We start from the raw sequence: 20,951 nt of genomic DNA, 5'->3' as shown, positions 1-20,951 counted from the left end.
TCGTGCCTCCCCTCGGCTAGCTCGCAGATGCATGGCCCGAAGCTCGCGCTCGCTTATGGCTAACAAGCGGCACTCACTGCCAAGATCAAGATTCGCTGGCTCTTGCGCGTTGCCAAGTGCTCGTTTCCACCAGCATTTTCATACCTGCCAGCATAAATATTCGAACTCGCGCCTGTTTGCGTGCTCGCGTGCTCGCGAGTCCTCTGTGTTTGTTCGAACGGAGAAAGGTAGGAAACGCAACCGAGTCAAGCTACCACCGCGAGGCTCTTCCCCTCTTCGATGAAAGCGACCCTAACAATCCCGACGTCCTGTCAAGAATCACTTATCGCATTTAGAGACTCGTGAATCGAGAGAATTTTCGCCCGGCTCCCGAAAGAATCGTGGTTCTGGATTACGCGGACAGGGTGGATTACGCAGGAGCGCCGTGAAAGTTGGACGGGGGACGCGAGAAGGAGCCACTAATTGCCGAAAGCTCGGCTCCCAGACGGTTTGAAAGGAGGCGTTGTTCGCGGTCGGAATAACGAGCTTGTAATAGAAAATGTCTAGTATATATTATCGAGGTCAACGACAGGCGACAGACTCCTAGGGGGTGTGCACGCTGGCGAAGCTGTCGAGTGTACGACGCGGTTTATAATTATTATCGATCCCTGAGGCGAAGAGCCAGGGGAGACGGTAAACTGGATGAGAAGTGTGTAGCTGACGGAAATTATTGTGTCTGTTTACAGTGGTGCATCAGAAGTACGTGGTTACTGTGCGAGACGCTTACGTCTTGACCGGCAATACCGGTGTGCTCAGGTGCGAAATACCAACGTTCGTTCAGGAGTACGTGACGGTCACGTCCTGGGTTCAAGATTCCACCTTCAACATCTTCCCTACCCCGAAGAGCGGTGAGTGAAATCGAGCCGGGCAGTTGCGTGCGGTAAGATAAGGGCGAAACGTCGAACGTGTCGGGCGTTCTTTAGACGGCTGTTTCTTCGATACGCTACCGAACCGAAATTTATGGTCGCGAGGGGCTGCGAATAATACAGAGGTAATATTCCCTTATTGCCCCACGCACGCAGAAACATCTCTTTAGGCGGAATTCGATATTCTAATCCATGAATCTTTAAAATTCATTTGCCGGCGCGATAGATATTTCCCTGCGCGAGCTTTGTCGACCAACGTTCCACGGGAATACCCAGCGGCCACTTCGTGGCCCGTGCGGTATCGACGAGGACAACAACCGGTGACTTAACAAGCACAAAGCTTTCAATATTCTTTGGAACGGAATAACGCAATTTCCGCTGGCATTCTCGTTACGCATTCAAAAAGGACCCTTGCGGGTATCATGCGCCGATATCACGTCTCGATGCACGTGATCCCAGAGTTTTTGACGTTTACACTCCCTCCGCGAGGAGGGTCGTAAAAATGGCGCGACCATAAAAACGTAGGAGCCCGATAAATTGGCGTGGCACTTTTTTTGCCGGCTACTCGCCCGGTTTGTGTGTGCGTGCGGCGGGGGCGCGCGGCGAAACAAAAAGGCATATGCACACACGTGGGACGCTGATATGCCGCGCCGGCCCGGTCAATATCCGAGTTAATTAGAGTCTGAGGGGACGATTCGAGTATCCGCGTATACACATTATCGTGGCTGCCCTCTCTAAGCCCCGCCATGGATTCTGGTATTACACGCTGAAAAAAAAAGAGAGAGGACCCCGACGAGCGCGAGCTTATGAAAACAGAGGAAATTGTTCGGAACGACGCCGGCGATAAAAACTGGAGTATATGCGTCCTTTACTCGTGCGCCCCTCGATTTTTCGCGCTTCATCGAGGTGAACGCTCTCCTGTCTATCAACGTTGCATCCGCTCTGCGTGGCACAGAGTCGATCCGTCACTGAATAGGAATTTAGGGGCTGCGAGGAAAGAAGATACAAAGGTAACTGCAAAGTTGACTGTTACGACGTAATCAATGGTCGGATGTGATGGCCGTGTTTCCAAGGAACGTGGCGAAATCGCAAGAAGAAAATGCCAGGGGGCAAGGAGCAGCGTCCATCGCAGGGTCACGGGAGAAGGGAACCGCTCGGATGCTCACAAACGAACGCTGATTGAATGCGATGCGCATTAAATTTTACGACTTTTATCTCTGGCGGTTTCTCGACACCTCCTGCCAGACGAGAGTTTCTGACCCGCCGCGGCCGCCCACGCCGCGAAACTTCTCCAACTTCTTTCCTTCCGCCGCCGTAATGGTCGCATTGTGCCGCCCGGACAACTTGCCAGTTTAGAGGCTGGGTCTTGCCCGGAACTTTACGCATTGTCGAGCGCCGAGGGGCGGTATCTCGATCGCGTCCAGCATTCCGCCTTCGAGGAACACACGTGTGCTTAGCAACACGTGCATCCCCCTTCATCCCTCTGCTCCCTCTTCTTTCCTCCTTCAGAAGCCTCTCCTATAAAGTTCATCGGAGTTACCCGTGCTCCGTCCGCCTCGTTCCTTTTCGAACGGATTATACCGCCGAATAAACGGGAACTTTCTCCCGTAGACGGACTGATCTGTGCGCGACTAAAACTTTTCCGAGTGATTCGTTTTCCATTCAGGCCCGCTCTCTCGCTCGGTCGTCGTCTTCCCCCGATTTCCTCTTCAATTGCAAGATTGGATTTTCCTCGCGTAGAACAGTGGGGACTTGGCGGCGGCGCCCTCTTCGTGCGCAGACTGCTCGTCGGGAAATTTGGCTTAATCCTTGAGTTCGGCGTCTGCTCGTCGAACCGTCAGTGATCGCGGTGTCTATACAGCCTGGTCGTTTTACAGGGCGGTCGCCGTGTGGCGTGAGATTCGCTAGACAGCAGGTACTTTGAATGTCAGGCTTCTTCGCGATCAGGTTGCGTCGCCATCCATTTAGCTATCGGTAAAACTTGGACGGGTTTGATGACACTGTCGATACCTGGCCGGAGTCAGTTTCGACTGTCAAGTGGCGAACACTCCGACGAATGTACTCATCGAAATCCGCTATCAGGTAATTTGGAACGTCGACGTGCTCATGCCGAGCTCGTATTTACTATCGGGACATTCCATGCGAACTCGAGATTTCGGAGTAAGTTTTCGTAGATTGCGGAAATTTGAATATGTTATAGCCTTTAGTGATATTTCCACGTACCTCGAAGGATTTTACGATATTTTGAGAAATGTCGATTTTACAGCTGTTTGAAGTTAAGTGCTAACTTTTTTTCAATACATTATAGCTATGGAAGTAGTAAACGGATGGAGTTGAGCATTATGGTGCTTATAGAGTAGACATTGAAGTTTTAAGAAAAAATTATTTCAGTTTTAAAGAAAAAAATTTGAACCATTTTTGTGCAATTATTTTAAACAAATGCAGGTTTTTAACATCGGGCGCGATTTTAAAAATCTGTAAAAAGGGAGAATATAGTTCTATCCTTCCCCTTGATGGACACATTTTCAAAAATATGGACATTTTAAAGTCTGTCGAGTGGCGCTCGAACCGAACACCCCCGCCTATCGGGAGACGCGCGAGGATACGAGACGCGAGGAAATCGACTTTAATAATTCCTCGGCAATATCGGCCCGCGGGAGCCGTGATAAGATTGCGGCCCGATAGCCCGCGCGTTGCAACTTGGAACAGATAGCTTGCCTGCAAGCTTGTCACGATTCTCGATCCACAACTAGCTTCGTTGCTTGCATCGGAATGCAGCGATTCCTCTGTGGAGGTCCACGACCGTCGGAGCGTTGCATCGCGTCCCGCGTCGTCAGACTAGTCCGATTTTTATCGACCCACCGCCCCGCTATCGTCTATCATTAATTTAACCGTGAAAAAGTGACGGGCAGCTTCGGTGTGTGCTTGACCGAGTGTATCGACGGTTTGCCTCGGATTAAAGTGCAGCGAACAGCCAGCCAGATCCACGGAGCTCCAGTGCAGCTCAAACACGAAGCGTCCGGCCACAATGCAAATTCGCCTGGGGTGATCATCCTCCCCCCTTCGCCGCCTACCCCCTTGTACCAAAGCCCCCGAACTATCTTCCACCCCGCAGTATCCCGTACGAACCCTTCCGACTAACTATGCATTTCCACTGCCAATGTACCCGCTCGAGCCGTTTCTCTTCCTCTCTCTCTCTCTCTCTCTCTCTCCTCCTTGTTCTCTCCACCTTGACCTATTTTCTAGCTCTTTCTCCCGTTAATCCCTTCGACCCGTGCTCAATGGCCCATGCATTCCGAGGGTCTCTTAATTTAAGTGGATTCGACGCAAAAAGCGGTTACAGTGATGTAATTACCGGCGATAGATCCGCGCTCGATGACTGCCATCAAAATGCATGAGTAAGTTTAGCGCGCACTATTCCGCGTTCAGAGACGCCAACCCCGGTTGTTCGTTAAACAAACAAGAGGAGAGTTGTAAACGGAGGCGGACACGTCTTTTTTCTCTTGTGTACGATCCACGGGCGCATAGAAGCGTTAGGGGAAACACGTGAGCTGATCCAGATTTCGTGGCTCGTAAATCGAAGCGGAAACAGTTCACGGTGTTCGGTGTATCGTGTACAGGATGTCGCGAAATTGGCGGACAGGCAGGGATGCCAGAGTTTCTCGTGGCAAGTCGAATCGAGCAATCCTTAACACTTTGGAATTTGAGGTTTTTAAATGAAATGATAATTGACTTTGCGATTTCTTACGGCATGTTTACATGCACGTGTGTGCGCGCCGCGAGTCGTCCCGCGATTTTTGGACACCCGGTAGAGGGCTCGAATCTAGAACGATGGCGAAACGATATCGCAGTGATAACAGCTTCGGGGTTGTTTTCATTCACAGCACTCGAAAGTTCAGAGAACTTGTCAGTTAGGCAAGCCGAAAGTTACTCGTCCGTAGGCTTTTCGTCGTTCGTGAAACGAGAGGAGATCCTAGTTCGACACCTTGTCCGACCTAAAATGCGGCCGGTGAATTTCCTGAACCGTGAAATAGGCGTAGCTCGCTAATTTTAGGAAGGATAAGTATATTGTAATTGGGCGTCGAATCGCCGGAATTGCAGGTTGGCTTCGCGACTACACTCTCGTACACTCTTCATGGCTGCACTCTCCGAGTGGCGAGCAAAGTAAACAGAATGTGACACTCTGCAGCGCGGCCAGCTTAAAACCAAAGTTTTTCTTCCCCCTCCGCCGAAAGTTCTCTGAAATCGACGGAGGAATAACGCGCGGTATAAAAAGACGGGCGAGAAACGGACGCCGCCTAACAGATATCGATTTATCGCTGTTACAAGAATGAGAAACTTTCCAAACAGTTTTCAGCAACGTTGTTCGCCGCCCGGCATTTTACGACTTTACGCTCTTTGGCCAAGAATAAGATATCCTCGACAATTCGAAGAGCGAGCCGCAGTCGCCGCCCGCTGCTGAAAAGTTCCCAGAGTCTTTTAACAAATCGCCGACAATTAAATACCTTTCCAGCGATCACAATGCAAAAATTCAGGCCGAGCACATAACCGTTGGGGAGCTGCGGCAGTGCTGTCGATTTTCCTGCTATTTTTCTTTCGGGAACGTTGTTTGGCTACAATTTGAGATAATATTTGTTCGGTGGGAGCGTTTTTTTTTCCCGCGTTTCAACTCGCTGGAAGGCAACTATTTACCGATAATTACTAACCAGAAATATCTGTAACTCCGCGTGACGAGTTGCAGAAATCATTCGTAACCGCATCAATTCTTCGCGACTGTGCCGGCTCGTCGAACTTCCCTTGGGATCGCGTACAAAGGGGAGCGGTCTAACAATCGGTGCTTTTCCGCGGAGAGCGGGCCAGACTTGTTTCCTTCACTTTTCCTTCGAAGCGCCTGAAACAATTGCAGCTCCGACTGTTAATCAGCACAGGCGATGTTGGTGGGATTCCGTTGAAAGAGCCCGTTGAACGGGAACCGCGGCGGGACGAGAAGGATTTATACGACGAAAGTTCGTACGATTTAAAGCGTCCGTTTTATCGCGATGCCGCGCCAGAGATTCATAACCCCGATAAGCGAATGACAAGACACGGAAGCGAGGGGCGGGGGGGGGGGAGGGAGGGAGTTTCGAAAATCCGAGGGTTGATTTATTACGCTGCACTCTCTAGAGAAGCTACCCACGCGGGAGTGGAGCGAACTTTCCTTAAAACCGAGAATCTGTGCTTCGTACACGACACTCTGGAGAACGCCAACTCCCAGATGAAATAAATCGGGATTGAGATATATTTCAGTAATAGCCGAGACGGATACGCGATTTACAGTGTGCCAGTCTTGTTACAACGATCCCTTTGTCATCGAACCTCCGCTGGCCGATTTCTGCAAACGTTTCACTGTGTCCACAGTTCCAACGTTTTATCGCCCCGATTGTAATAGTACTTACCTTGTGGTATTAGCACGTACAAAGTTACTTTACTGCTTCATCCAGGTGGCAAAGTTCAATTTACATGTGGAAACAGCGGCGGCCAATTTAATTAACAGCCAGCATAAACGCAAATTATTATTGGCACTTGAGAAAATCACGCGCATATATCCGGGGCCCTTGTGTCGAGACCGATGAAATCGCGGGTTTGTTATTGCAGTCAGAATTCACGCGACAAGTTATTTTCATAGGGCGATTATAATCCCAGGCCGTTCCCATTATTCCACCCAACGAGAGAACGGAGTCGCGGCTGAGGCTGTGCTACCCGCGTATCGAGAGGAGAAAGAAACGGCCGTCATAATACGTATTATCCGACAATTTGCCAACGTCTCGATATGTCCCAGTAGAACGTGAACACGGATACCCGTCTGCCGCTCCTTTAATAGCGGAACAATACGCGTGTTCACCTGGCATTTTCGCCAGGATTAAATGCTCCAGCGGCTAAAAGCGCGCATTCGCTCGCGCGCCATTGTATTCCCGATTTCGCGTCCCGGCCTGGAGAAAGAGGAAAAAACATGGCAGCCCCATACGGGGGCGCGTTCTCCCCCGGGACCGGGGTGCTTTCAGAATTATTACACCGGCTAAATGGCATTTCAGCTCGTTAATGGGTATTAAAAAATGTTTCATTTCACCCGGCCCCGGAAATCCGTTATCTCCATTCATCCGTGCTTTCACCCCGCGGAAGAGAGGAACGCCGCGCCCCGACCGGGTAACACGTTCCGCCCAAGACCTGCAGCGGGATTAAACCCCGCGAAATCGGTTGGCTCCTCTCTTTCCCCGTCAATGGCGCCCCTTTTCGGGCTAAAGAGCACTCCGGGTAGGTACCATAGTTTCGCCCGGAGAACCATGGCGCAGCCGACAGCGCTATTCTGCCCTCGCCCCACGGCTTACCCGAGCATATTATTCCGCGTGTACGTGCAAAAATATTCGCGTGGCCGAACGCTGGTTAAATCCTGCGCCATCAGCCAAATAGACGCCTGTCATTTCCGGCCCCCGGAATGTATAACCTGCACTCGCGATTCGTGTTTCATATCGCCGGGCCCTCCGCCGCAGTCCATTACTCTTATTGGCGCGAAATTTCAGTCGCGCGGGGCGCATACGAAGTTTTCCGTCCCGCTGGCGGTAAAGGAACTCCGCCGCGACACGTGCGCTCCTCGGTTATAGTGCCTCTACGAGCTATAGTGACTTAGGTGTTAGGTGACTCAGCGGGGTCTTAACCGATATCCTGCTGGGTATGGGCCGCTAAACGTGGCCCCCCTAATATCTCTTGCAGGACTGTGTTTAGGGAGGATCAGGACAAAACCGGGGCCCTATAGATTAAGTGTTACAAATTCGATTTTAATAAAATAAGGCAAAAATTGAAGATACTGTTTATCATTATTAAAAGACACCAGTTAAGCTTTGCTACTGGCTATTAAAAATTGTCTCATTGCCAGCACATATTAAATACAAATCCATTTCAGTAAGGTATATGTAGGGTAAGGACAGGTAACATGGAACATCTGATTTCAAAAGCTTGTCAAGAGTAGAATTTATTTTTTTTAATAAAACTGACATGAAGGAACGAAGGAACTAATGCATAATCATATTTATATCGTCAAATGTAAAAAACAATATTAAGAAGAAAGTAACTTTATTGGTAAACTATTGTTGAATAATCAAGAACACACATATTTAATGATAAATTATATCACAGTAATACTTTGTAACATACCTGCACTACAATATTTAACTGTTTTAATGCACTTTTCAAAAACTTTTACACCTCACGAAAAATATAAACGCTTCTCTTTCAATAATGGATGTCCGACTGATCTTTAATTGTCAGTATCATCGTCTATTGTGTTTAGGAATCTAGTATACACGATTGCCTGAAGAGTTCGTTATTTCTTTATCGAAATTTCACGAAGTTCCCTATTAGGAGCCGTTCCATATTACCTGCCTTTACCCTATGTAGCGCATTACAACAGTGGCAATATAAATTATTTTATATTAATAACTTATTTTACCCTTTAGGGCCCAGGTTTTGTCCTGGTCTTCCCTAAACACAGTCCTGCAAGAGGTAGTGGTGGGGGCACGTTTAGCGGCCCGCACCCAGCAGGGTATCGGTTAACACCCCGCTGGGTACCTCACACCTAAGTCACTATAGCTCGTAGAGGCACTATACAACGCCGGCCATCCTTGCTTCCCCTCTCTCGGTCTACGAAGCATTCGAGAAAAAATATCCCTCTACATGTGCATACCCGGTTTAGTTAAACAGTGGAGAATTTGATCGGATGTTTGGCGTTTCAACGAAGCTTTCCAATACACGGCTACCCGGTATAACGGAGTTCTTGCAGAGATTGGAATAGTTGGGGTATTTATACCCAATACTTTTGATGCTCGGTTACCGGATTTCTACACCCGCGCGGCTACTATTTGCGCTGCGCGGCCAGTAAATTCTCGTCCTTTGAGTTTATATCGCTGGGTGGATCGATTACAGACTAGAGAGCGGGCGACTAAATTGCCGGTGGATGTTTTTAACGTTCCGTTGCGTTTATCGGGGCTAGAACCGTCTGGCATTCGTCGCTTGAAATTTTGCCAGTAGTCGAGCCGCGCTATTCATCAGCCGCGGACGGGGATCCTCGTATCACTTGTACGCCGGCCTCGATCGCGCGAACCGTTCGGGCACAATCTCCAATTACGGGGAGCTTCGTAATCTTATGGTCGATTTACGCAGCGAATTTTCCGCCCGCCCCTCTCGTCCGGACATTTTTATTTGGCCGTCTCCCCCGTTGGAATTGCATCGCCGTGAAACCGTGGCGCGGCACCCGATGGTATCCAGACTTAGGCGCGCTCCTACACACGCCAGTTATATCCGACGCGTTTCAACGGCTGGAATTCCGAGCAATTTCCTCGAGAATAATGCAATACACACATACGACCGCGCGTCGGGGCGCGCGGCAGCCAGCGACGAAATATTGACACTGTTACACGAACCGGTGAATGCAAAAAGCCGGGACGGAGGCTGACGCGAGTCGGGAGCGGGTAGAACAACGAGCATGAATACTGTATCGGTGCAAATACAGTCGTTTATACGTCGAGGTGCGAACGCGAGCAAAAACATTTTCCCGCGATGCATTTTCCGCCGCGCCACGCGTGGCGCACACAGGGACGCCAGCGAGGAGCCGCGCAGTCTCGCTGACACTGCCGCGGGAAAAGGGGAATTTACGTAATATATTTCGTGTCGGCCTGGGAAAAAAGCAGGAAAAATAGCGACTAAAGCGTCCCTTTGTGTCGCGCAGCGTCACTCGTGCAACGATTTCGCGTAATTTACATTAGAAGGCGGGGCCCACGTCGCCGTTCCTCTCGTCAAGCGTTCCGTTTCCCTCGTTGTCCACCAAAGCCACCCGCCCCTCCGACTTTCACCCCCTTTGCCCGCGAGCTCGCCAACTTCCAAGCCTGTCCAAATGGCTTTTAACGGTTCCTTAAAACTGCAATTTACCCGGTGCATCCCCCTTTGCATTGTTGCGCTCCGAGCGCTGTCACCTCGACAGGTCGCCGGGAAATGCGATCGAATTGGTATGCACTCTCCAAGATCGACGATTTTCCGAGGCGTCGATCGGCAAGACCTGCTCGAGGCCTGGATAGACGTCAGCCGACGCGACCGGCGCGGCCATCTGTAAATTTTCGGGACTATCGATTCGGATGCCTGACCTAGAATTATTTTCGACCGTTATGACGGATGGTCCGCGTGACTCTCGCCGATGATGTGTATTTTTGCGATATTATGTCCCGGACGAACAAACAGCCCCGCGAAATTATTTTCCTGTTACTCCGCGACGATTCGCGCATGATTAAATATTCGAAAATGACAGGTGATAAACTGTACGATAAATCATTCTGCATTCGTTGTCCCCTGCGCCCTGGACCCAGTTATATGTATATTCTGCGACGAATGCACGAGAACTGGATTCGGGGGAATACCAACTCGGAAATCTAGTAAACCGAGGGTATCTTCGGTGTCACAGTTGCTCGTTCAACTTTTTGTCGAGTTCGCTAAAAAAGGAGGAACGAAATCGAACGACGGCCCGATACGGTATCCGCTCGACGGCCGCGCGTGGAGCTATATTTTATCTCGCGAAAGGTCAGCCGCGCTAAGTCCGGGTTACACGATTGACGGCGCGGTAAGTCGCGGGATTTTTTTCGCGAGCATCGATCCGAGGGCGGGTGTATGGAATTAACTGGTTCCCGCGCGCATCCCCCGCGGGCTTCGGCACGAACGCACCCGTTATTTCGGTCAAGCCCGGCACTGGGGCCGGGAGAGAGCGCACAGTGGTCCGATGCATAGAGGAGAAAGTGGAAAAAACTCATTACTTCGGCATTTCTCAATATTTTTTAATTATTTTTGTTTCATATTACTTCTTAAACATGAAACTTAATGTAATATTAAAGAGATAATTTAATATGACGTTTTTACACATGAAATGTGTAATTTGATTCAATTTTATAAAATGGGTAATTAGGCGTTATAAACTAACATTTTAACATACGTAAATTATACATTACTTTATATACAACACGGGTCATTATACAATGAAGCAAATCTTTAAAACAATAAACAAAAACACTGTTTCATAGTTTATACTTGCTTGCTGTTTTCATGCCACGAGAGCATTCACATGTATTACTAACGAATCTTCATATTGCGTGGCTTCAAATTTCCTTTTATGAATTTCACATGATTTGCAATATACACATTTGACATGGTGTTAAATCGTTTTGTTGGAATGCATTCCTATGAGAGTAACAATTTTGTACAGGTACGAAAATCATCCGAAACGCGTAGCGAAGAGCCGTGAACCTACTCAGGAGTCCTGCTGTACCCCCAAAATTTCATGCGTTCTCGCACTTTAAACATTAATATCAGCTAATGTTGCAAGAAGTAGCAGCTGATTTCTGCAGGACATTTATGTGATGGTATCTACTTTCAAAATATATCTTCAAGAGAACGTAGGAACGCGTAACTTTTTTTGTAGGCCTACAAAAAGCAGTTACAACCTCAAATTATACGTACCTTTCTTTAAGGCTCGAAAACAGGATTTCGGTTATGTATTTTGAAAACTAATTACGTCATACATAAGCTGAGACTATAGCCGTTTCTAATACATAATTCATTTGATTATAAATGTCCCCAAAAGTAAAAGGAAAATGTGGAAACTTTGATTAGAAAGCTGTCAGAATCTCGCTAGCACATGGAAGGTCTACTTGAGATGCATTTTACTTCCGTATTAAAGAGAAAAACATATATCCCTTTTCATAGCAAGATAGATTGGTTCATTGTCTCCCAGAAAATAATAATCGATACCTAAAAACCCGACTTTCATAATTTAGGGTTTTTTCCAGGTTGGAACCACTGTGGAGCGGCCTGTCGGTCGAATTTTCATTTTACACGGCCACTTAATGGCGCCGTTGGCCACCATTAACGTAGGGGCCTAGTTTTCAAATGATTTTCCGTCCTCCTACTTTTATTGCTCGTCGATTTATGACACGTGCAGCGACGCCGCGGGAAACAGAGAGGATTTTCCATTAAAGAAATTTGCATATTAATGGAAGCGCGCCGTGGCATAGGAACGCGCAACGATTGCCTTGGAATTTCGATAAAAGGGAAACGGGAGAGGGATAAAGAACATTGTGTGTGCGTGTGTGAGAGAGGGAGAGAGAGAGAGAGAGAGGTGTATAGTGTATATCGTGGAATCAGTGATACGTATCTGCTTTCAGATGGGAAATATCATATGCTGCCGACCGGGGAGCTTCTAGTGTTCTCGGTGATTTCAGCCGATACCCATTCCAGTTATCGATGCCGGACCGTGCACCATGTCACAATGGACACTGTCGAAAGTTCTTCGTTCGCCCGGCTCGTCCTGACTGGTAAGTTTCCTGTATCGCACACCTGCCGTTATCCCTTGGATCGTCCGTCCACGAGCTGCCCCAACCTCCAACTTTCAGCCAAGTGAATGTTTAATGATGTGAAATGCACGCGGAAATTTCGCTCGGCCAGAGCCCACGCCGGGAAGTCGAGGTTCCACGGCGAGAGGGAACGGCTATGATCAATCTATTTCGACAATTCTAACGATACGATAGTAGCTTTATTTGATACAACGATTTTTATACGCGAAACTCGGGGGAGACAGAGTTGTTGATGGCCCAGATGAGGGAAAGAAGCGACTGTCCATAAATTACAATTGATTGCCGGGCGTTCCATCACTTCGGCCAGTTAATTCGCGCCGTTACGCGTTTTTGCCGGCTAGTGTTTGAGCGATGAACCGCGCTGGTAATCCTCAGAAAAATTTGCCAGCAGGAGGCGGAATCACGTGTATCTGCTCGTCGCCCGTGCGGAGGAAGCTGCGTCGGCATAATGGCGATTAAAGTTGCTGGTCGCCGGGGTGGTACGTGAGCGGCCGTTGATTCGAGGCATTTCTCAGGGTTATCCGGGGGAACGTTTCGCGCATACTACTTAAACACAAGCGTTTATATAACGGTCTCACGCATACCTTTTGCATAGTAAATCATAATGCATTGTTGCGCGTTTCCCGGTAGCAGAGGCCGACAGCCCGCTGCCGCGTAACGCTCGCGCGCTGCCTTCTTCATGAATAAATCATGAGTGTCCGAAATGCTAATGGCCGAAACGTCCGCACTACGGGGTCCGTGGGTGTTGTTCGGCTGTGTGTGTGCGCGCGCGCGCCTGTTTCTGCGTCGACGAAGTGCTCCGAGTCGTAAACAAAATGTACCGACATCGCTGAAAATACGAGCTGATTCCGAATGGCCAGCAGCTTTTACGCCCTGCTCCCGGTGCACCCCGGTAAATAGGTTATAACGTAATTACGAGCATTGTCGCGGACACTGTGCATGTGCCCGCGCAATATACTCGACCCGTTTGTTTCTGCCGCCCGTCCTCCTCTCGGCCCTTGTTTTAAATCCGTCTTCCTTTTTTTTCTTTCTAATGCAATTTCGCCGGGAGGATCGTGCGTCAAACCCTTCCTTTGTCGGTGCTCGCGCGATTATCTAAGCGATGGTAATCAACCCCCCTGTTAACGATCTAGCTGTGAACACGACGATTCGTTGGCGCACTTCGCGTCTAGTGGCACAGAGCTGCTGATTCATAAGACACAAAATGGGTCGAATGTGGATGAGCGGCTGGAACAATGGATAGCTAATGATGAAAGTGCAAGCCGAGATGCTCCGCTGGCTGGAATAGAGACGCCGCCGAATCGAATGCGAGATGAACATATTGTTCGTTAGTCGCTCGCAGCCTTCAACGACGAAATCAGTGGGCCATTGCTGCAAGTGCTACAAGTGCGATCTCCAAGTAAGAGTTTCGACATCTTGGGTTTCGCGCGGCGCTGGAAGAAATCTCGGCGTGACCGAGCTCACGGCTGAAGCCGCATTTAACGCCAACTTCTATTCGAGAGGAGGGGAAGCTTCTAAGTCTCACGACGTCTGGTCGAACGTTTCCTTTCGGAGGAGATGCTGGAATCTAACGCGTGTTAGACTGCGCAAACCAACTTAGGGGATCAAGTCACGGCGTTAAGGCGCCGGGAGGTTAATCTGTCTTGCGAGGCAGCTAGAACACAGCGAGGGAAAACACCGGCAGGCGAGCGCCCGCTCGCGTCAGCGTCTTGTTTTCGCGGCACCTGTCGGTTCCCCTTTTCATCGCAGTCACCGCCATTACCCGGCCTGGCATTTTTCGCGAGCCCTCTCCTCCTACTTGGCCCTACTCGCCGCCGTCACGTCGCAGTTACAACACTCCGCAGCCGCGACATTTTAGGGAAGCGCCGCCTTTTAAGCTCGCTGTCCATTAGACAGCGCAGCGGGATGAACCGCGGACCATTTAACGCTGGAATTCCTTAAGCCAGACGCGGCTGCATCGCAGCCCGGGTCTAATGGAGCCAGCACTCAATGCAAGATATGCGCTGCGCATTTCCTTTCCCGATACTCGTCCGAGGGCACCCCCAGTCGCCCACTCGTCGCGACCAAAGGAAACCGCCGCGAAGAGAAATCTGAGAATGCTCTCCGTGCGGGAACTTTTTCGGGCGAACGACTGGGAGGGGGAAGTTTAATCTGTACATTGCCCCGCGTCGCGTCTCACCCCCGCGATGTTTAGTACTTCCTTCTCGTGTTTCGGGGGAACAGCTACGAAATATTTTCCCCTCGGGACCCGAAAAAACTAGTTCACTGAGAAATCGGAGACTTTATATGCTCCAGAACCCCTTCACAGGTTTCCACTTTCAGATTTGTGTCTGTGAGCTCTCTCTCTCTCTCTCTCTCTCTCTCTCTCTCTCTCTCTCTCTCTCTCTCTCTCTCTCTCTCTTTCCCTTTCTCTTTCTCTTTCTCTTTCTCTTTCTCTCTCTCTCTCTCTCTTTCTCTTTCTCTTTCTCTTTCTCTTTCTCTTTCTCTCTCTCTCTCTCTCTCTCTCTCTTTCTCTTTCTCTTTCTCTTTCTCTTTCTCTTTCTCTTTCTCTCTCTCTCTCTCTCTATCTCTCTCTTTCTCTCTCTTTCTCTTTCTACTCGCTGTCTCTCTCTGCTCTTCGAGTTCGATGCACAGGTTCGGGAATCGCAATGAGAGGAAGCGTTGTCTGACAGCACCGGCTTCGTCTTCAATTCCTCCTAAAACAAACCGCTACGAATTCGAAAGTTATATTAGTACATCCGAAACCGTGCTCGATAATAGGCAGGAAAGTTTCCGTCTGTATCGGGTCGATCGCATTCGAGCGATCAATTGATATCCACCCCGGGCGGTACGTTTAATTCGATTCCGCGGTAACTTGAACGGAAAGAAAGTTCGAGCCCCGAGATCCGTCGAAGAGTCTCCTCTCCTCTCGCCACTCCGGTAGTTCAGCTCGATTTAACCGAGCGTCGAATTAGTCCGGGCGGTCGAATAGTTTCTTGGGAGTTTAGCATCTTCGCTTTTATTGGCTGGAACTCGTCGTCGCCCGGCTTTTTGCTCGGCGGAGCCGGAGAATGGAAGCCAACCGCGGGTGGCAGTCCGACGATGAATCGTTCTTCGGAGTCTCGGCCGAAATCCCGAAATGTAACTTACGTCGTGGTCATCCACCGTGCAACAGAACACCCCCTCTCACCAAGAACTTTCTACGCGCAGCTTCGTTTATGATAGTGGCGAAAGTTTCGAACGAATTACAGAGTTGCTTTCAACGGGAGCTCAGTCACGATTCCGGGAACGGTATCTCCTCGAAGCTGGGAAAAGGCAGGGAAATATTGGTACGCGTTTAACGACACAGACCGAGGTGCGGGGGTGTTATCGTTTCTAAGTTCTCGGGCGGAGCTGCAAACAAAATTTCGCGATACCACGCTCGGGAACGCCGGTGTAAGCAGCGCGGAGAGCGTTGTCACGATGATAAACGCGCACCGTTGGAAATTGTAAATGCAGATTTATCGCGTTTAGTCGAGAAACGTGGACGGAAGCGGCAGGGGGGTGGAACAGGGGCGGTGGGAAAACAGAGGAGAGATCCACAGGTCACTATCCGCGCACGTTCACGGTATTACTTCTAAGTACTTTAAAGACTCTCGCCAGGCAGCCCGGAGAACTGTTGAACTTTCGTAAATCCGTGGAATAAGGCGAGCAGTTCCTTCGTGGCGCGCTTTTATGATACCCCCGTGGCTTTTTTGCCGGTCGATGACGGGGATGGCCGGCGGGAAACCGGGGGGGGGGGTCGAGGAGATAAAGAGGAGAGAAGGCCGAGGGGGGTGGCGAAGAAGGAGGCGCGCGACGAAGAAAAGGGGGTCGGAGGGATATCGCCCTATTGGAGACTCGACGAAAACGCAAAGTACAATCCACAGTGCCAGGATGCAGCCAGTCTGCGGAGCAACGTCGGCAAGAAACAATGCAGCCATCACGGCTCCAATCCCTTCGCTCGCTACCCTGCAATCTTATCGAGCCCAACCTACTTGTATCTCTCTTTTCTGCACCCTCTACACCGGGCTACGTACGTACGTGCACAGCGCTCGGCCGGTGTATGCGTGTGCACACTCGCCCGTGCACGGGAACAAGGAGCACGCCGAATACGATGATTTGCAAGGAACTAGACGAGTAATGCCGGCGGTTCGTAATGTTCGGAATCCGCTCGAAGACTCGACGAGTCGAATTGCACGCTCGAGGTCCTGCTCCCCCCGATTTCCCTCTTCGTCCGTGAGCTCGTCGCACTCGGATGATTGTCATGGTAGTTGTATGGAATCGTATGGTACCGGAGCACTCGAGGTATCAAGTAGAATCAGATGTCGCGAGTTCAAGCGCCCATGTATCCGCGCAATAATTTCGGCGTTCCGAGGGACCGTGATTCCGTTTTGATACGCAGCTGCGATCGACTTGTATCCGTGGAAAAATTCCTAAAAGAAGAGGGACGAGGCGGTTCATCGACGAAGACGAATGAAGGCAGAGCGCCTTCGCTTCTCACGCCGAGACGCGCGCAGTAGTCGAACTCAGTGATTCGTCCGTCCCGCAGGTTATTTGTCCCGTGGAGTTTGAATTTTATACGCCGGCGTTACATCCCGGGCATTAATCTTCTTGGGTTTCACGCCTCGAGACTCCGAATATGACACGTTAATCCTCGAGCTGCGCGGCAGGATCGTTAATTCCACAATAGAAGATCCTTGCAGTGCGATACCAGACACCCACCGTCATCCTCTCTGTTTTCTCGCTCCGCGCTTTCTTTATTTATATGCACGTTTTTGCCGCGCAAACTCCGAGCTCCCTTTATGCACCGGCGGAAACAGATACACGGTATACAGAGGAGGAGGGAGTAAGTAAATACCTTCCAGTCCTGAAGAACAAACGGGAGAAGGCACGCGGCGCATTACGCCGTCCTGCATCCTGCTCCCAGTCGAACTCCCCGCAAAAAAAAACACTGGGGTTGGGAACTCGGAGGAAGGAAGAATCTTTGCTCGCCTCCCACCAACACCGACACTTTCCAAACACGTAAATCACTACTAGAACGCATTAAAGCCGTCGCGAGCGGGGATGCTTAACGGAAAAACCGCGGGGAATGAATCTTTCCGCGGCAGTTCCCTGTAAAAACTATTCCCCAGTTCGATGGCAATACCTTCGAGTCTAATTCACGATCCCTGTTCGCGCGACGCTTTATACCATGTACCCTAGACACTGGCGCTAATGAAGAGTAGTGTACTCGCCAATAACAACCTACTATATCATTTCAAGGGAATTACGACGCCAAACAGTAAAGACTGGCTCCTGTGTACCTATCTCCCTCTCTAAACTCAACGTTAACATACACCGGAGGAATTACTTTTCGTCTGAACCGCAGCGATTTTAAACCTCAAGTTTCCAAGGTCCCGAGGGGCCGAAGCGGAGCGGAGCCGTTGCAGCGGCGCTGGTTGAAACGCTCATGGCGCGGTAAATCTTCATTTCCAAGCCGGAGTCTTCTAATCTAATATACCCGGTTGAGTTGCAGGTCTGTTGGAGCATCCCTTTGCTCCCGTTGCTCGCGCCGACCTGTGGCGGGCAACTTTGACGGGGGGTAAAACGCGTCAGGTTCCGAGGGCCTCCGTTCCCCTTCGGCCGTCCGTATAAATCAGAGATATAATTATCCGGAATTGCGGGCGATACGCGCGGAAACACGGGTATACGTCTTGCGCCCAAATTGCGCCCGGGTGTCGCGCGTTGTGACCTGAATTCTGAAGCAATCAGCGGCTCGCATTAAATTACGTATGCGCTCCATCGGTTCGAGAGGCCGCTGTTTCGATGGCGTAATTAGTCAACGACGTAATACGGCTGCCAGCAATATCAGCTACAATTAATGCAGAAACTCGCGTCGCCGAGTAATTAACGAAGCCCGAACGATCTACTAATTCCCCGCCGGCCTCGTCTTCTCCCGGTGGGTGGAATCGGACGCCCTTTCGACATCGGCTCCGTCGACGCAAACTCTCGACCTCCCTCCGGCGCACGCTCGCGGGAGAACGCTCGCGCTTTCTCCTTTTATTTCGACGGTCACATTTATCGTCGTTTTCGAGAGAGTAGCAGCCAAGGGTGGGACATCCACTTCAATTATCCTCTCCTCTCTCTGCATTTCGACACACGGTCCCTCTCGCTAGCAAGCTACCGCGGGAGAGCGCGTTATACGCGTTCAAGGCGCGACCGCGAGATTCTAGGGCGAAGGGTGGGAAGAGTTTCGTGCCGGTTGGAGGTGTCTTGATGGCGGGAAAAGGCGGGCACGAACGGGCGACGCGCGGCGAGTGACACACTGCACGGCTAATTAGTGGCAAGTTTATCCAGGGTGAAGCCGCTTGTTCCAAGTAAATACGTGAGAAAGACCTGGAGCCATTTGGAATTCGCTTTGCCGACGATACACGCGCCGGTGTATATTTAATAGAGTGTTAATTGGAGTCGACGGCGCGAAAGGTTTAATTGGACATCGTTCTGCGGCGGTTTCCTCTCCCTTCGGCCGCGTTTTTTCCCGCTGCTGCGTCTGGCCTCGTCTGCGCACGTTCGCGTGCCCTCTCGCTCGCGGGTGAAGCGGCGGGAAGCCCTCGGATTACGCAGTCAATGACTGATGGCTCAAAGGATATCAAGATGTTAGTTTCAGCGCGTTCAGTCCGTTCGGCTGTTGCGTTTCGCTTAAAAATACCGTGCCCGCGAGCCGAGTTTGTGTAGGGTAGACCGGGAGCGATTGTGACACGTTAAATATATCAAAATATATGATAGATATTAACACACATTTTGGATATATGATAAACAATGGCATTTCGAATACACAATATCCATATTCTAGCAGTATAGATACAAAATAGAGATGCACAGTGACGAAACTAACTTTTCGATACCCTGAAGTAACTTTTCCTTACTGATTTAAAATTGTAATATAAATACTCCCTTTGCAAGTACGTGTTTTCTCTATTTTTAATAATTAATCTGGCCATTTTTAAAGTAATACTGATCGTTACTTATCACTTTTAAGTGTCTCGTTAATAAAAATTTATAATTTAAGTTCAACAACCTGGTCGGGGGCGATTGTAACACTTTCTCCGCTTCTCATTTTGTATTAATAACCGGAATACTACTTGACATACAGCGAAACTGTTGTGGCACAAATAATGTCATTTAAGTAAGTAACATTTTCGTAAAAAAACACTGTTGTTGTAACTGTAATAGCTTTTGCGTAATCGTATTTCAAAGTCAAAGTGTTACTACCGCCCCCGGTCTACCCTGCATGGAAATCACTTGCAGCCGATCCTATTAATTAAACTTCTCTCCCCCCTCTGTTTAACTTTTTAACTGTCGCAAACATTGTTGCTGTTACTGCCTTCGCGCTAAGAGCATTTCGAGGAAATACGCTTCACAATTTTTCGAGTAATCCTCCCCGCCAGTCGGACTCTCAGTTAGCGTTGCGGAAAAGTCCACACATTCGAGGACCTCCCGTGAGGAATCGCGCGCGTCCGTGGGGATGGCGCGTATTCTACTTAGACGCGGCGAGCGGATGGTTTCGCTGATCAGGTAGCCAACAGCGGCCCGATACACCGGTGGAACGTCGAGCGTGAATAAAGAGCGTCGATGCGAAACGGGAGAGTCATCGGTGCGCTAATGAACAATTCGTCGCCGACGCTATCGCTGGTAAACGATCCCCTTTTCGATTCCGCGGATCGATCGACCCGACGGAGTTGGCATTTTTTCCCGGTGCCGGACGTTCTACGGGAAACTACGGCCGACGTTTTGGCGTAAGTCGGATGTAAATGGCGTAAAAAGTTTTGAGCGTGCATATGCACGAGGACGGTGCAGCCAGCGGGAGTATGAACAAGGGTGTGGTGGCGGGGCGTTGCTGGAATATGGCAACTGGAATTGCACACTGGCGCGAGAGAGAGAGGAAGATCGTATAGCCTGAAGAGAGAGAGAGAGAGAGAGAGAGAGAGAGAGGGAGAGAGAGAGAGTGGAGAGAGTGAGAGCGAGATCGAGAGAGAGAAAGAGAGAGAAACGGTTGGAGAGGCAGCGAGAGAGCTAAAGGGCGAGCGAGAGGGAGGTAGATAGAGGCAAGCGACGATCAATACGCCATCAGCTTAAATTACAATAATAACGCCGACCAGACAAAGCGAACGTGCCATTATAAAATAGTGCAGCTGTAAAAATCTCTGGCGTCGGGAGGTTCAACTATTCGACAAACACCATCCGGCGTTTAAGCGTCACTAAAACAGAAATGAAATGGTCCGTCATCGCGGGCCTCCATTTAAGACCCGACCTCTATTTGGAGGAATGAAACGCTAATGCGTCTGTGGGGGGGGGCTGTGTTCGGTAATATAACTCCAATCCCTCATTGGTCAGCGCGTATTTCCAGGTTGCTAGACATATGTGTATATTTTGATTAACAATGGATGGCCAATGTTGACGAGTCGCAGTGACCATTTGGCATTTACCTTGTCCAGCGATCTCGCAACCGCGACACATGTCAGCGGAGAAAAATCCCAGTGCTATTTCGGCTTACAATTACCTGTCACTATTCAAATGCAACGTCGATCGGGTGCAATGTTTATGAAACATGAAATTTTGATGCGGTTCCGGCACAGCGAAACAA

The 20,951-nt window shown here is 49.8% G+C and overlaps 1 protein-coding gene across 2 annotated transcripts in view; it reads left to right on the top strand.

The window, feature by feature from the left end:
* Positions 1 to 20,951, top strand: part of LOC143373027 (cell adhesion molecule Dscam2) — a 159,249-nt gene that overhangs the window by 100,746 nt on the left and 37,552 nt on the right. For both annotated transcript variants that reach the window (XM_076819792.1, XM_076819791.1), the window contains exons 4-5: positions 726 to 887; positions 12,140 to 12,289. In XM_076819792.1, the coding sequence (XP_076675907.1) occupies positions 726 to 887; positions 12,140 to 12,289 (312 nt within the window). The remainder of the gene's footprint in view (positions 1 to 725; positions 888 to 12,139; positions 12,290 to 20,951) is intronic.

The sequence above is a fragment of the Andrena cerasifolii genome, chromosome 9 (assembly GCF_050908995.1).
Source record: "Andrena cerasifolii isolate SP2316 chromosome 9, iyAndCera1_principal, whole genome shotgun sequence".
In the NCBI taxonomy this organism is placed as follows: domain Eukaryota; kingdom Metazoa; phylum Arthropoda; class Insecta; order Hymenoptera; family Andrenidae; genus Andrena; species Andrena cerasifolii.
Note: the sequence above shows the minus strand (reverse complement) of the source record. Positions and strands in the feature narration are given on the sequence as shown.